Genomic DNA, 15,814 nt, shown 5'->3' with positions numbered 1-15,814 from the left:
TTACAGTTTTTCAATTCGAAGTATAAATAATTTAACGTTTTATTACAACTTTATAAATACTCGTTTTGAATTATTGGTCTGCGTGTTATAAACATATGTATAATACCAAAGTCAGAGGGAGTAGTGTGGTTAAAAAAATATGCTGAGATAGCAATACTACGTAGGTATTACATATTTCGTTTTATTAGTATATAATACCTACTTTTAATTAGTTGAGTAATATAATTCATGACTGATTTCGGGTTTTTTCTATCTGATATTTTCAGTATGTTATCATTTTCGTTGTAATTAGTAAATTACTTGTAAGCGAAATAATTTATTAAAGTTAGAGAACATATATTTTGCATTCCATTAACCGATAAAGATCTGGCAAAACAAATTACAATTAAAAAGTACCGTCTTTTGTAAAAACTAATATATTAAAACGATTTCAAACAAATAAAGCAATACAAAATTACATACATTTATAACAGTTAATAAAATAACAAGCTGTCCAGACCCGGCGTTGACCGAGATTTAGTCTGCCAGGGCTGAGTAAAGTAATTCCCACTCCCCATTCCCACCCCCACCTCTCATCTCTAATCTCTAATCTCTTATCAGATAACAGCATGACTGCATTTTTGTGACACTTTTTTCGGTTAATAGGTTTGTTTGTTTTGACAAAAAGTGTACACTTTTTCACAACAAGTGTACACCAAAGCGTACGTTTTGAAATAGTGTTGTATCAGTATACACTTTTTTCACACCGACCGTAGAGTAGAAAAAAGTGTACACTAATTAGTGTAGTGTACATTTTTTTTTCAAAACGAACAAACCTATTATGTCCTCCTCTTACTTAAAGGTCTCAGATCCCGTTCTAACAGTTAAAAGCTTGCCCAGAATTGTGATACATAGAATCGGCCTGTTCCTTTAATCATCACCTACCAATTACCATCATCGAGATAAAGAATACACTGGAGCGCGCACTCCCTATCACGGCAACGTAAAAAGAACGAGCTGCCGGGAGGCACACGGTTGCCGTACGGTGGTGGGGCGTAAACGCATTACGTACTATACGGTTTTGCCATACGGTAGCGGGGATGGCGGCTCGTTTTTTCGGTTCGAGTGCGCGCTCCGGTGTTTTCTTTATCTCGATGCCTACCATTTGCTCGAGTACCGTGGTTACCCTGGTTACAAACCAAGTGTTTATTTTGGGTTACCATGGTTACAAACCAAGTGTTTATTTTAGATAACCATGGTTACAAACATTTAATTTATTTACATTTCGTATTTAAAGTACAAAGTTCATGTTTGAGGCCACCCTTAGGGGGGGGGGGAATTTTCAAAAATTACTATGCCAGTTATCTTCGCGGGAGTGTACTCAACGACTTCCCAAAGTTTCATGGCGATCGGATGAATGGTGTACTAATGCATGAAGGACAAACAAACAAGAATTCATTTATATTTTATATATACATAGATTACATAGAATATTAAGACCCTTCTTCACTCAAGATTTCAGACAAGTTTTACTGCATGCAATATTTTTGTTTTATTTGCGTTATATTCAACCACACATCTAATATCAAACAACTAAAAAAAAGGCGTTATTTATTATAAAATTAATAAATTATCAAAGAAAATGAGTGTACTATGTTAAATAGATAACCTAACATTAGGCAATCAAATATAATAGTACTAATGTTGCTTTAATGGTGATTGAGATTTAACTTGTCGATTGTCCTTAACAGTTTGCGAATCGTTTAACGACACATTAGGGGTTGTCGATATGCTCCATCCTTCCTGTTCGACGTGCAGGAACATCAGCAACGCCAATGCATTTCCATACTTTCACACCGATTTCTCGCCCATTCGACCCGTCATACGACTGATCGAGACCTACGTCAAGTGGTTGAACATCACTAAAGAAATCACATTCGTGTTTACTAATCAATCAGGTTAGCTATACAAACATAATAGCTGTCATTAACGAAGGTCGCATTTAGAGGTGCGGAAGTTGCAATAAATACAGTTATAACGGGTGGAAACATTTTTATGGGATGACTAACTGTGTTTTTAAAAAAATAATAACAATGGAATTCAATTATTTATTCACCTCCTTTTCTTTATAACTCAAATACTCAATTTTCTTCTTCTATTTGAATGAAACTCCTGGAGAAATTTTAACCAATTCAGTACACATATGACTTACGGTCTGGAAAAAATACTATGGGGGTAGACACCTCTAGAGGTGAGGAGAGTGGAAAGAAGGGGGTGACATGTAAAAATTATCAAAAACGACCGATATTAGTGTCAAATTCATAGTTTTCGGGATAAATATAATATATATTGTATATACCTGTGTAACTCAGTTAGTTATAAATATAGCAACAGCTATATAGCTTTTGCCTATCGTAATAATGGCGAGAAATGGGATTGATAATGCCACTGGTTTGAATATTGTATTCAATTTGAGATTGTTAAAAAAACACATACGAGAAATAATTTCTGAGTAACTATTATTGTGGTTAATAATAGTTTAGTAAACATATTAACATATTACTTACCATGAGAATACAAAAAGATGTATATTTTATAAATGCCAGACACTGAATTTAATATTTTTTAATATTTCTAAATTTTGTTCCTATTGATTTCACGGTAGCACCTATATATAAGAAAATGCCAAATAAATTTGCTTCTAATTTATTAATTGTCCAGCGGTATTAACGTTTGTGAGGGTTACAAAATTAGTTTTAAAAAAATAATAAAAAACTAGGCTTAACGATAGATTTTTTATTTTTTACCGAGCGCAAATGGTCCTAAATGCGACTCTGATTACAAAGTTTCTATAGCATAGTACCGCAGATAATACTTTTACGTTTCAGACGCCGACCAAGCCATGGTCTACTTGACTTCTGGTGAATCGTCACTGAGATCTATTGTTTTCTCGCAACTTACCTCTAAAGAAATCGATCAGATCAGAAACACTAAAATCGGTATTAGACACGTAGCATTGGTTGGACGGGACGTCGAAGAGTATTTGAAAACGGTATGTACAAATCAACTTGACGGAAAAAATATTTAACGACAAGTATACTTTTTGAAAATATATAATACATATTGTATATATGTTTTTAGTAAAGAATTAAAAACTAAAATACTTTTTGAAAAAAACCCCTAACCGCAAAAATAATACACTATTTCGGTAGAAATACTTCCATCATCAGCACTCACAACAGACTAAATACAGCAGCGTCTTAAGCCCCCCATACACGATCAAACCATTTGCGCAACTACTGTATTTGTGCAACATCATGTTTGCACTAACTGTAGTACATACACGTTCCATCGGTTTGTGCAAACTTCAGTTAGTGTTTTGACTCGCCAAAGAATATCGCATGACGTCCGAAACAGAGGATACTTGTGCCTCAATAATTGTTGCTCGTTTGACGGAACGAAAAAAAATTAAACAGAAAATAAAGCAGAGAGTGTGGGTGAAGGAATGGTTCCATCGTGGAAGTTCCTTGAATTTGATACAATTTCGAGAATTCTCTCAGAAAATCTTGGGGAAATACCAAAGATTAGGCACATATACGTCGTCAGATCCAGCACCGGATTTCATGCTGGCCTTCGCTTTTTTAAGTTCTTGATGGTACGAAATACGAAGAGTATTTATTTTGGTACGCACGATATCCCTTTTAGCGTTGGGCCTATTTCTTTCATTTTCTCCACCAGTTTCTCGAATGCCGCATCCTTCTTATTTCTATTTTTGTACATGTCACGTTTTACTTTCCACAGTTCGGGAAGCTCACGGGAAGTTCTTTCTCGTCGTCATTATTAATTAAAAACCGATTAAAAAATGAATACTTATAAAAAAACTACACGCTTAATTTATATGTTTTAAGTTTTTATCTGTGATGTTTGTCAAACACTGGCATAGACGATCAAACCGCTTGTCAAACGCTAATGTTTGTGCAAAATATTTCGGTCTCGACCGATTTCTTTCAAACCGTTGTGCAACTACTCAAGCCGTGCCATACACCATCAAAATGTTTGCTCAAACACAGTAGTTGCGCAAATGGCTTGATCGTGTATAGGGGGCTTTACAGGAAGTGATGACTCATCGTCAACACGCGTTTTTATGAATTTTAGTAAAATTATTTGTGATGGACGTGAGTCCCACAATTTAACAAATTGTTTTTGTTTATTGACATTTCTATTGCCACTCTAATATTAAATTCTTTTGAATTACTTACCTTTTTATGTACTTAAATTTACTGTTTTTATATTATGATTAGTATTTAGTACCAATTGAGTTTAGCAACATTGTGATGAATTTCTAAATCAATTAATTCTTAGTAATTATACCTAGTGTGATATTTTCCCTCGTCGTAAAAATTATTACTAATTTTGATCGAATAAATAAATGAGTTAATCTTCTATCACGCATTGCTTCTTGGTATAAAAGCACAATATTCCAATAAGTCCGTGTTCCAATAAACACAATCTTACCAGAAACCAATATATTATTTTTCTTGCCCGCTTAGGTTTGGGCACGATATATTACTTGCTTCTCGTCCTACGAAATAACATAAAACGATTTGCTCTTTCCACACTGCATACTTTTGTTAACCATTCCTATTATCGGTAATTTATTATTCGACTGTTCATAGCTATCTACAAAGTTCTCACTATTTCAAAACTATCAGTAATCTATGATCTTTTCTAAAACTATCCCAGTTGACCAATATAATATTATTTCGTTCTTTCATTTAACTGATAGTGTTGTTAAGTAGTTGTATGTGCTATTTAATTAGGAATACTAATTTAAAATTCAAAGAATAATGAAAAGTATAATAATGGTTTTTATAAAATAAATCTATATTAATGTTTAGTAACAATATCTAAATGCATAAAAAAAAAGGACGTAGCCCAAACGGCTCCGGTTTTTTACAACACAAATTCCTTCTCGTCAGCGAGATTTTTATGGAAAGAAAACAAACAATTTTCTATCATTTTTTCAAAAATTTATACACACTATTAATATCACACTATTTAAATTATATTGTATGTTCATTGTATTTAATGCGACGCACAAATAAAAAATATAAATGTATAATTTTTTATTTTTATCTTTGTAATTCGAATTATTTTTTCGGGATAGGAATCAATAACTAAACAATGTTCTCTGCAATAATCTCTTACGAAATCACTTATCATTCATGAAACACATTTTTAACATCTCTAAACTCACGCAGTAAATAAAAACCACAGCGTATAGAAACAGATTATTATTCTTGGCGGTATTAGAAAATATACAATAATAATAATAAAGGATGTGAATAAAAATGTGTTACAAACGATTTCGTATGACACTTCACAAAAGATATTTTACAGTATTTTTTATTAATTGCCTGATGAGGAATAAACTATAGCCCACAAAGATAAAAAAAAATGCCATCTTAAAATGATGTGTTATAGAAATTCAACTTCAGTAAGCTCTGTGTGCATTTTAAACCTTAACCAGTAAATAGACTTCAGTTAAATGATATTGATCATTATTGTTATTATGAATTAGGCTAGGAACGAACACTTGATAAAACATGACAACTCTTGGATAATCGTCACCGACACTGCGAGCGTGATACGGACCGAATCGTCGATATCAGTTGTCAAGATGATGTCCTGGGAAAACGGATACATGAATGACACGGCTAGGGCCAAAGTGTTTTTAAATTTTATCAAAAATATTTTTCAACGCGTAACAGACATGCAATTGAGTTTCAGTTGCTCCTCGAATTTTGCATCCGATCAAGCCAGAGAACAGAGAACGGCAATATTAAACGCAATATCATCCGTAAGCGGTTTATAACATCATACATTAATAATTGTACCTATGCAATCTGTTTCCCTCGGATTTCTGCCCATGTAGATTGTAGATCTATGTTCTAACCTATAAACTCTGTGATATGATAAATCCCTAAATCTAAATCTTTCCCTATAACATGACCGAAGCCCTTAACATATTTCGTTTGCAAATGTCTTAACCTTCTCTTTAGACAATCTTAACTAAAATGATGAGTGCCGAATAAATTAAGGGTGCAAAAGGTGCAATGCTCCGAAACCCCGTTGTTTATTTAGATTACTTCTAGCTTAAACCCTCGAATATTTGTTCGCACTTAACCCTCAGGAGTGGGATCCGACACAGAATAAGATACCCGATAAATTGATCAATTTCAAATACGGTTCATTATTTATTTTACAAGTGACCGTTAAATATTTAAGAATTTGGTAAAATCCAATAATATATATGCGGTCATGGAATCCGGGATTAGTACCCTAATTCACTAATTACAGATACGGTCGACGATTTTTTGCTGTACGATTTTATCAAGATTTTTCGAACCATGTTATTTTGTTATAATAATAATTTATAAAACTTATAAGTTATAACTGTTATATACATATATGTGATAATGATATACTGCATGAAATATTTTGACAAATTTTCGAAAGAATTATAAATTATTAACTTTAAAAAAGGTATACTCAGGTGTCTTGCCGGGGAAGAGGGGGTAGGTAGTACGCGCAGATAAAAATAGTACCCCTCCTCCCATCATAAACTTTAAACTTAAATAACTTTAAGAACTATTATCCAAAACTGGTTATGGACTAGTCAACATTTTCTGTAAATTATTCTTAATTTAAAAAGTTAATAAAATATGTACGTTACCATTTATGTTTCAAAAGTTGATAAAAATAATTAAATTTGGAGGTGGTTAAAATCATAAAATGGTGTGAAAAATTTTAATTTGATTGTAAAAGAACACTACGGAAAACAAATCAACAACTGATAAACCCTAAAAGTTATTGGGTTAAAAAAGTCACTTAAAAGACACTTAAAAAAGTCACCTGCATAATTGCAAACAAAATGTTAATAATTTATAGAGTATATTTTAGTTTCATAAAAACTCTGTTGCAATCATAGCTATCAAATGTATAATTAATCCGCTATTTAAGACATCTTTTTGATTTCAATAAACCAAACACATTTATTTTTTTATAACACAACAATTTTTTTTCAACTGATTCTAGTATAAATTTACAAAGGAAATCTATTATGATGCTGATAAAAATACGGTGACGTACGACGACCGAGCAGAAATTTACAAAATGCCCTCTAAAGGTTCGCCCAAGCAATTAGGTACATGGACTTCAAAAAAAGGTTTAGATATGGAACAGACAGCGTCTACGTTTATTTCTAAGCAACGATTTTTTAGAATAGGAACTGCAAAGGTATAGTAATCTAATGTCTTTTGTTTTCTCCGACAATTGCATAGCAACCGTTTGTGTTATTAGGCAATACCTTGGACATTTATGGACGGTACGTGGAAAGGCTATTGCATAGACCTGATAGAAAAGCTCGCCAAAGATATGAACTTTAAATACGAACTAGTAGTTAAAGAAGTGTTTGGCGAGTTGGATCCGGTCAACAACACGTGGAACGGGCTGATAGGCGGACTTGTAGAAGGAGTAAGTCATACAGACAACTTAACCGATAAGACATCTCAAAATTGAATTATATTCACGATGACAGGAGTTGGACATCGTCGTTGCAGCATTGACTATGACGTCCGAGCGAGAAGAAGTCATCGATTTTATAGCCCCTTACTTTGAACAGACCGGAATATCCATCGGTGAGATCTTATCTCGACAGAATGAATAACTAGCAGCACAACAGAATTATCAACCAACGCCCACACTATTTATTGTTATTTATTTATTTTTGCACTGTTTATAATTGTAATCGTACTCAATAATTATTTTTAACGTTTTTTTTTAGTCATCAGAAAGCCAACAAGAAAAACTTCCTTGTTCAAGTTTATGACTGTACTCAAACCTGAAGTCTGGCTCAGCATTGTAGGCGCTCTTACAATGACGGCGTTTATGATTTGGATACTCGATAAATATTCTCCGTACAGTGCTCAGAACAATAAACCTAAATACGAACAATTCAGGTTGAACTGAACTCGACATCATTAATGATAAATAAGCTCACTCTATTGCGATGAAATGTTGATTTTTGCAGAAACTTCACTCTGGTCGAGAGCTTTTGGTTTGCTCTGACTTCGTTCACACCGCAAGGAGGCGGTGAAACCCCAAAAGCTATCAGTGGACGTGTATTAGTCGCAGCCTATTGGGTGTTCGTCGTTCTCATGTTGGCCACTTTCACGGCTAATCTAGCCGCGTTTTTGACAGTGGAACGGATGCAAGTATGGTTCTACCAATCTGCAAATATAAAAATCTATTCAAATTGATTAACACGCATAATAATGTCTACACGTTATTTTACCCTAAGACTCCAGTACAATCCTTGCAACAGTTAGCTCGGCAGTCGAGAATCAACTATTCTGTCGTTGACAGTAGTACTGCGCATCAATTTTTCAAAAATATGAAAATGGCAGAAGATATTCTGTACAAGTGAGTTGACAATATACTTATATTTTATTATGTGTAATGTGAATAGTAAAGTAAACGGTAAGGTTAGGTTGCGTTGGTTGTTAGCCACCAAAGATGGTCGAGAAGTCAAGAATTGAGTAGACCTAAAAACGATAACTATTGTTTATTAAATAAACATTTATATGACCGTTTGCCGTGTAAACGACACCACCAGAGCAAATCAAACTGCGCCTACTCTCATAACTGGTTGCAATTAAACATGAATCCTATAATGGTTTAAATAATAATGAATTGTTGTTTTTACTTAGGAATTTTTAATAAAGATTATTAACGCATTCAACTTTACGCGCCTGTAGAAAGACTTTAACAAAATATTGTCTAAGCATTCCAGCATCCTAAAAACATTCCTTGACATTTATTTTTATACCATTATAAATTTGGCCAAAAGGTGTAGACGTTATATTACGCGTGGGCTTGTTTTAATGTCCATGATTAGATATTGTGATAAAGTGTATAGAATTTAATCATTTAGTTTCCTTTTGAAAGCACTTGTTGTGTCTATGCTTGTTTACAATGCTGCGTTGTTGGCATCCCCACGTGTACATGGTTACAGTACCTATCTGTCTAATGCGGTAATTGAAAATTGGGATAGAAAATTAATATTGACGAATAACGGTATTATGTTGGTTCGTCATTTAATTACACTAAAGTTTCAAGCGCATAACACCTTATGTAAACCTACACTACGATGAAGATCAATAGTCGTATAATATAACGTTGTGGCGCTGTGGTTTATAACTTATAATTATTATACCATAGGTGTACAGAATACATGACGTTGTTGTGTTTTTTTATGTTGAACTGTCTACATGAACATTTCCGGAATAGCTGGACCGGTTTATACTTGGTCAGCAGTTCAATAGATCACAAATCGCATGTCCAGAATATACTAGCCACTAGGTCGAATCAAAAGTTTAAAAAATAATCCACTCTTCTCATATCATAACATCACAAACTTCAGAACAACGTCATTAGTTACTTGATGTAATTCGGCCACAAAATACTTATATAAGGTACATCAACCTAGTTGTGTAACATGCTTACACCACGAAGTAGGTACACTAACGTTGATAGTTAAACAAACAAAAAAAGGCCATAGAGTATCCAACGGTCCTGTCGCTGTTGACAGACAATGCCAGTAGATCAAAAATCTATAAGATTTGCATAAGGTTAAAGTGTGAACAAATGGCGGTGACGTCTGTATAATAGGATAGTGGTTAACGCCGCCTCACCTACTGTCACTTTTGTCGATTGTAGCCTTTTGGCTAAATACCTTACCCGGCTTACTGTAAAAAATAACGTTTTTTTTTAAATTAAACGAAATCTTTCGAGCTGCCTTGACAGCTTTCGTAGTAATGTTCGTTTAAAAATGATCATCCTTATTTTTAATATAAAAACGATTTGTGAGACACTGATCATGTTTCAATCGAGCAGATCACAGATTTTCGGTAATTATTATAACTAAAATAAATAAATCATTCGTAAAAAAAAGCTTCTATGCGAATCAATACATTTTACAGATTATTAAAAAGCAATACAAATTACTATAAACTTTAATATGATTTTAAAGGTTATTCAATTTTTGGGGTTTCCGCAGAAAAAAATTGTTGACTAAAGATTTTTTAAATTTGTTTTTTTTTTTAATTACAATAAAGAAAAAGTTTCAACTCTTTTTTACAGTGATATTATATGATATTTATAAATGAAACAAATAACTTTTTTATTTAAAGGAAAAACCATTACAGCTATAATACCTTAAGACGTAAAATATAAGAACTATTACACTGATTTCTATTTGCCAAATTAAATCTTCTTTATCCTTTATTAGTTATTACTTATTAAATATATTTTGTTTAGCCTTTATCATATGGTGACACGGCAAAAGGGTCTAAGCGACACTTTGGGTCTGAGCGACACGGCTTTAGACTATTGGTTAGAAAAATATATTATAATTCATATATATTATAATTTAATTATATGATTGAAAAATTCACTATTCTTACTAAAAAAAGTTATTGGGAACTTAAAAAAAAAATAGTAAAATCACAAAAAAAACGTTTAGTGGCCATCCTTGAAAACTATGAAATAGGTATGTCGCTTAGACCCTTTTGCCGTATCACCATCGATATTATAAAAACAATTAAAAAAATTAAGTTAACTCTTTGTTGCAGGATATGCACAATAAATATAGGTATTAATATATAATAGGTAATAGGTAATATATATAATAGGTATTTATGTGAGACGATTGACCTGTATATACAATTATTGAAAATCATAATTTAAAAAAAAAACTCATTAAAAATACTTTTTACAATTTTATAATAGCTTTAGTAATTTTCCGATATCAATCCACATACCAAAACTTTATATATAACTTTAAGCAACCCGCATAGACAATGGTATATTGTTTATTTAGAATGTAGTTTTAGGGTTCTAAAGTTCTAGGCACTAGACAGGCCCAACTCCCCACAAACTTCTTGATTCTTATTTCTTACTAAAAATATTGTTCTTCGACAGCGTGTGGAAAGAAATAGCTTTAAACCAGACTAACCATCGAGACGACTTCAGAGTCTGGGATTATCCAATTAAAGAGGAATATGGCCAGATATTAGCAGCTATTGAAAGGACAGGGACTGTACCGAATAGGTCTGTCGGATACCAAATGGTGAGAACTGATTTTATGCATTATGTCATAGATAAATATCACCCATCAATAGGATATTAGGTATGATTAAATTATACAATTTATAAAAAACATTCAACTGTTGTTTAGGTGTTGGATAACGAATATGGCGAATTTGCTTTGATCCACGACTCTTCGGATATCAAATATGAAGTATACAATAATTGTAATCTAACCGAAATTGGAGAAACCTTTGCCGAACGGCCGTATTCGATTGCCGTCCAACAAGGAAGTCTCATACAAGAGGAAGTCAGCAGAAAGTAAAATAAAGTTTAACTTTACTTAGGCATGTATTAGGAGGAAGAGCCAAGGGACATTTTTTCTATTTGACCTCATTATCTACCACGTCCATCTTTATTTTCTTTACCTTTGTGAATAATGAACACTGAAATATTTTTACAATGTAATTTTATTAATATGTATTCTTAAAAAAATATTATAATTTAAAAAATCAAAACTAATGTTTTAGAGTCGACTTAAAAACACTGATATTAATTTTAAATGAATGAAATATTTTTTAAACATTTAAAAAATATTGAGCAAATCAGATTATACAAAATTTGTTTAAACATTTAATTAAGTGATATCTGAATCTATGTTCTCTTTTAAAAATACATTTAAAATATAATTTTTAAAAATCGGTCATAGGATATTGGATTTGCAAAAAGATAGATTTTTTGAATCTCTGAACGCCAAATATTGGAACGCATCAAAAGTCGGCATGTGTCCTAATGCTGATGATAGTGAAGGCATCACGTTGGAGAGTTTAGGTAAAAGAACGTAAATTATTTAGAAATATTAAATAATATGTCAAAAAAAATTCTAATAACTAATAAGTACAAATAATTTAGAATTTCAACAGCCTTAATTTTATGAATATGTTTATCATTATAACACCTAATATTGAAAGTCAATTTTCTGATGTGAATATCACATTTTACTTCATTAGATCTTGAAGTGATTCCTACTACCTACTTATTTTTAGCTTTAATGCAAAGCTGAAAATTTTTTTTTTTTTAATAAGACTGTTTTCTAACAAAATTTGTGTTATAGGGAAGGTATGTTAATTAAAAATCAGTTTAATTATTCTCAAATAACATTCCATAATACCACGCATTACTTATTTCTTGGTAAAATTTGTATTTATTGATAAACATATAAAATAAATTTAGTTTCAAATTTGTTTTTGTCTAGAATAGTTATAATCAACTTTGACACCAAGCTAATTTTACAATTGTTTGCTTTTTATCAGGTGGAGTTTTCATAGCCACATTAGTCGGTTTATTGATAGCGTTGGTTACGCTAGCATTTGAAGTTGTCTACTTCAAGCACAAACAAGCCAAAGTAGCAGAAACCAATTCAAAAGACGAAATCAATAACAAAAATCAGTTATTGTACGGCCATGAGTTGTTTATGACGCTTGGAAGGAATACGAAATCAGAAGATCACAAACGTTGGGCGACCAAGATTAAAATGGATTCAACAACTGCACGACTCAATAATGCATTATTCTTTCGTAGAAACAAATTTCAAAATTAAAACATTTATATTAATATAGTATTACACAATTTCAGATTAGTTAACTAGTTTAGTATTAAATTTCACATATTTGTTAAATTATTTACGTACGTTTTTTTAAACATAAACCTTCGAGAATGATGAACAAACATAACATAAACTTCAAAAATAATAATTTAATAAAAAAATATTAATAACAGGTATAACTACATTTTGTACACATCAATATCATAATAATAGTTTATAAATGTAACAGAAAAGAAGTAAAAAAATAAGCCAAGTTATGAATAAGTTTTTATAGTAAATGCGACAGACGTTAATCTCATAATATTGATCCAATCTTACCTAGAATAAAAGATAAATTAGATGGCATACATTTATAGTTGAAACATTTTATAATAATTTATGACAAAATGTTTTATTTAATTAAATTGCCTTTTTTTGATATCTTATAAAGTTTTCAAAAATGTATTATCAAATAGTGTTTGATAACATTTCAATTTAAAGTATTTAAATGTCATGAAAAGTATTAAATATAAATTATTTAGTAATTATTTAAATAGTTCATCATTTTTAATATTTTATAATAGTTTTTTAAAAATAAATTTACTAATAAGCTACAAATATTGGTTAAAACATTTTATTAATATTGAACATTTTTATGTTTTAATAATATTCAAACAATATTTTGTAAGAAATAATTGTATAATATTAAATTCCTGGCACAAAAGGTTTATAAAGAATTTTTATAACATAAAAATATACATTTAAAACATTTAAATATGTATGCTAGCTAGAATTTATTGATAGATTAATAATTAATTCAGAAATTAATGCCACACGTTCTTTTTTAGAATATAAATATGATAATTAAGTCTTTTTTTTTATTTTAACCGCTAACTGGATCTTGTTATTATTTAATTTTTAAATTTAATACATCAAAATACCATAAATATTAAATTTTTTAATTACCATTTTTACAATTGCAAACTGAAAAAGTGACGTATTTATTTTATGCATGTGAGACAAAAACTCTGGCAAAGGAACTTTTTGTTACCATATCTTCAACCAAGAAATTTCTTAGAATGCTTTCAGATTTATCACTTTGTCTCATGATAGTTAACTATAAACAAATCATTAAACAATTAATCTGTTTTAATCGATAACAAAACTATTTTGTACATACTCTTTTTGTACGAAATTGTGATTCTTCGATTTTACATAACAATTGATGGACAACTTTATTCAATGGATTATCAATTATGGGTAGTTCAGATCGATCTATATTTATTATTTACACAAACAAAACTTTCTACACCAAATACTTTAGCCACAAATTCATAAAACTTAGATCTTAGCCAAGCCAGATCATATTATTTGGCAAGGTATCACTACATTGCCCAAGTCGGTTTCATTTTCAATTGTATGAATTGCAATTACTAAGGCTAAAAACTACCTAAAGTAGTAGGTATATCGGCGGTAAAAACGAGATGGATATTATATCAAACACAGTCATCCACAGTCATTTCCGGACCTAAAGTCAAAATGTAATGTATTGAAAATATATACATAAAGGACAAAGGAACAATAACAAAACACTTACCACTAGACATTGCACGAGATTTAATAAAAAAAATTCAAACAAAATGACATATGTTTCATACATTTGGGCAAGATAAGTTGGCAGGCCAAAATAAATTTTCACAATGTTTTCTGTACAAAGCTAACATTTGAGCAGTCTTATGAATCACATCCTTCACTAATTGTTGTTCTAAACTTTCCAAAATCTTGTACATGACTAAATCAAAACTAATACACCAAAACCTATCATTATATTTTAATTTTAAAAAAATGTTGTACAAATTAATTATCTTGTTTGCCAAAGAAATTCATTATCATATCTAAATCACATCTACCATATAACTATCCCATTTGTCCACTGGAATACAAAGTTAAGTTTTAAAATACGCAATCGTCTTTGACCCCTGCACGATTTGTATTGCATGGCTATTTGAACTAAAACTCTGTATAGTTTGTTGTGTTTAACTTCTATTGCAATTGCCTACGTATAAAAAAAAATAATAATGTAAATATCAGGGTTCTTTAATGATACAAATATAAACAGTTTAGTCCACTATATAGTTAATAATGACCAGAACGTAACCTAATTTAATTGTTTATTCAACAACTATACGTGCATCAAACTTTATATATTTAAATAACGTTACCCCGAACTAAACGTTATGTTTTTATAGATTTATTCGATCAAATAATGCTACCCTGAACTGGTATGAATATCTGGATTCTGGATAAATGTAGTACTATCTACTGTCTTCAGAGATTATATCAGAGAATATTCTGTGATAATATATCATAAATATCACGATAATAAATTTCTGACAATGACATAACCGTGTTGTTAAAAAAACGAAGGACCGTGCTGAATGGCTAAGAATCGAAATTCGAGTTTTATTTAAACCCTAAAACAATCGTACAGCGGTTAATTCTTACATTATAAGTCAGTACACATAACACAAATAGTGCGCGTGTGTTCCAGTGGCCACGTCCTCTGCAGCTTTTGTATGCTAATTAAATTAACAGCTAAAACCGCGTACTATTGATGTATTAAAAATTCTAAACTTATAAAATGACTACTTACTTCTAAGTTATAATTAAACTGTACAAACTACGTATGATAGCATGTCTACGACCATTAGTAGTTGGTACCCAAATACCCAATGGTTTCCGTTTGACCGGGCAAAAAGCTTGATCCAGGATGCCATATAATAATATATTATATATAAAAAAAAAAATTAAACATCAATACATTGTATTTATACATGTAGAATGTGATTGCAATAGTGGGTTATTAATGTGAAAATTAATTATTGAATAATATAATTAATGTAAAATTATGTTTGTTTTTATTTTTTTATAAAGGTTGATAAAATTTTAACTAAATTTAGCTAAGATGTATGTTAATATATATGTAGTTATTACTTATTACAAATGCTTTATCTGATTCCAGTAGATTTTTTTTGTTTGATTTGTAACCATTTAGAAAATAATTTAGGTACCTACTTTATAATAGCATCCGGCTTGTTCATT

General features: G+C 30.9%; 1 protein-coding gene and 1 long non-coding RNA gene across 5 annotated transcripts; one reads left to right on the top strand and one right to left on the bottom strand.

Annotated features, from left to right (window-relative positions):
• The first annotated feature begins 5,708 nt into the window (after positions 1-5,708).
• Positions 5,709-12,839, top strand: LOC126839209 (ionotropic receptor 25a). Its single transcript, XM_050574350.1, has 11 exons — positions 5,709-5,839; positions 7,078-7,278; positions 7,342-7,515; positions 7,580-7,679; positions 7,826-8,000; positions 8,072-8,255; positions 8,342-8,463; positions 11,023-11,170; positions 11,279-11,448; positions 11,837-11,958; positions 12,441-12,839. The coding sequence occupies exons 1-11, from the start codon at positions 5,753-5,755 to the stop codon at positions 12,725-12,727; spliced, it is 1,770 nt and encodes a 589-aa protein (XP_050430307.1). The 5' UTR covers positions 5,709-5,752; the 3' UTR covers positions 12,728-12,839.
• Positions 12,840-12,844: 5 nt separating this feature from the next.
• On the bottom strand, positions 12,845-15,030 carry LOC126839231 (uncharacterized). Of its 4 annotated transcripts, none has more exons than XR_007685805.1 (5): positions 14,935-15,030; positions 14,310-14,768; positions 13,893-14,240; positions 13,679-13,829; positions 12,845-13,051 (listed from the first exon to the last, which is right to left on the bottom strand). It is a non-coding gene; the product is annotated as an uncharacterized LOC126839231 (long non-coding RNA). The 4 variants fall into 4 exon arrangements; XR_007685808.1 differs by having other exon boundaries at positions 14,310-14,530; positions 14,623-15,024; XR_007685806.1 differs by having other exon boundaries at positions 14,310-14,515; positions 14,623-15,024.
• Between the last annotated feature and the right edge of the window lie 784 nt (positions 15,031-15,814).

This window comes from Adelges cooleyi, unplaced genomic scaffold (assembly GCF_023614345.1).
Source record: "Adelges cooleyi isolate 19-005CV unplaced genomic scaffold, UGA_ACOO_1.1 ACOO_flye_CR_arks_rails_tigmint_CR_PRNA_30, whole genome shotgun sequence".
Classification (NCBI taxonomy): domain Eukaryota; kingdom Metazoa; phylum Arthropoda; class Insecta; order Hemiptera; family Adelgidae; genus Adelges; species Adelges cooleyi.
The sequence above is the reverse complement of the archived record's forward strand: the minus strand, read 5'-3'. Positions and strand labels throughout refer to the sequence as shown.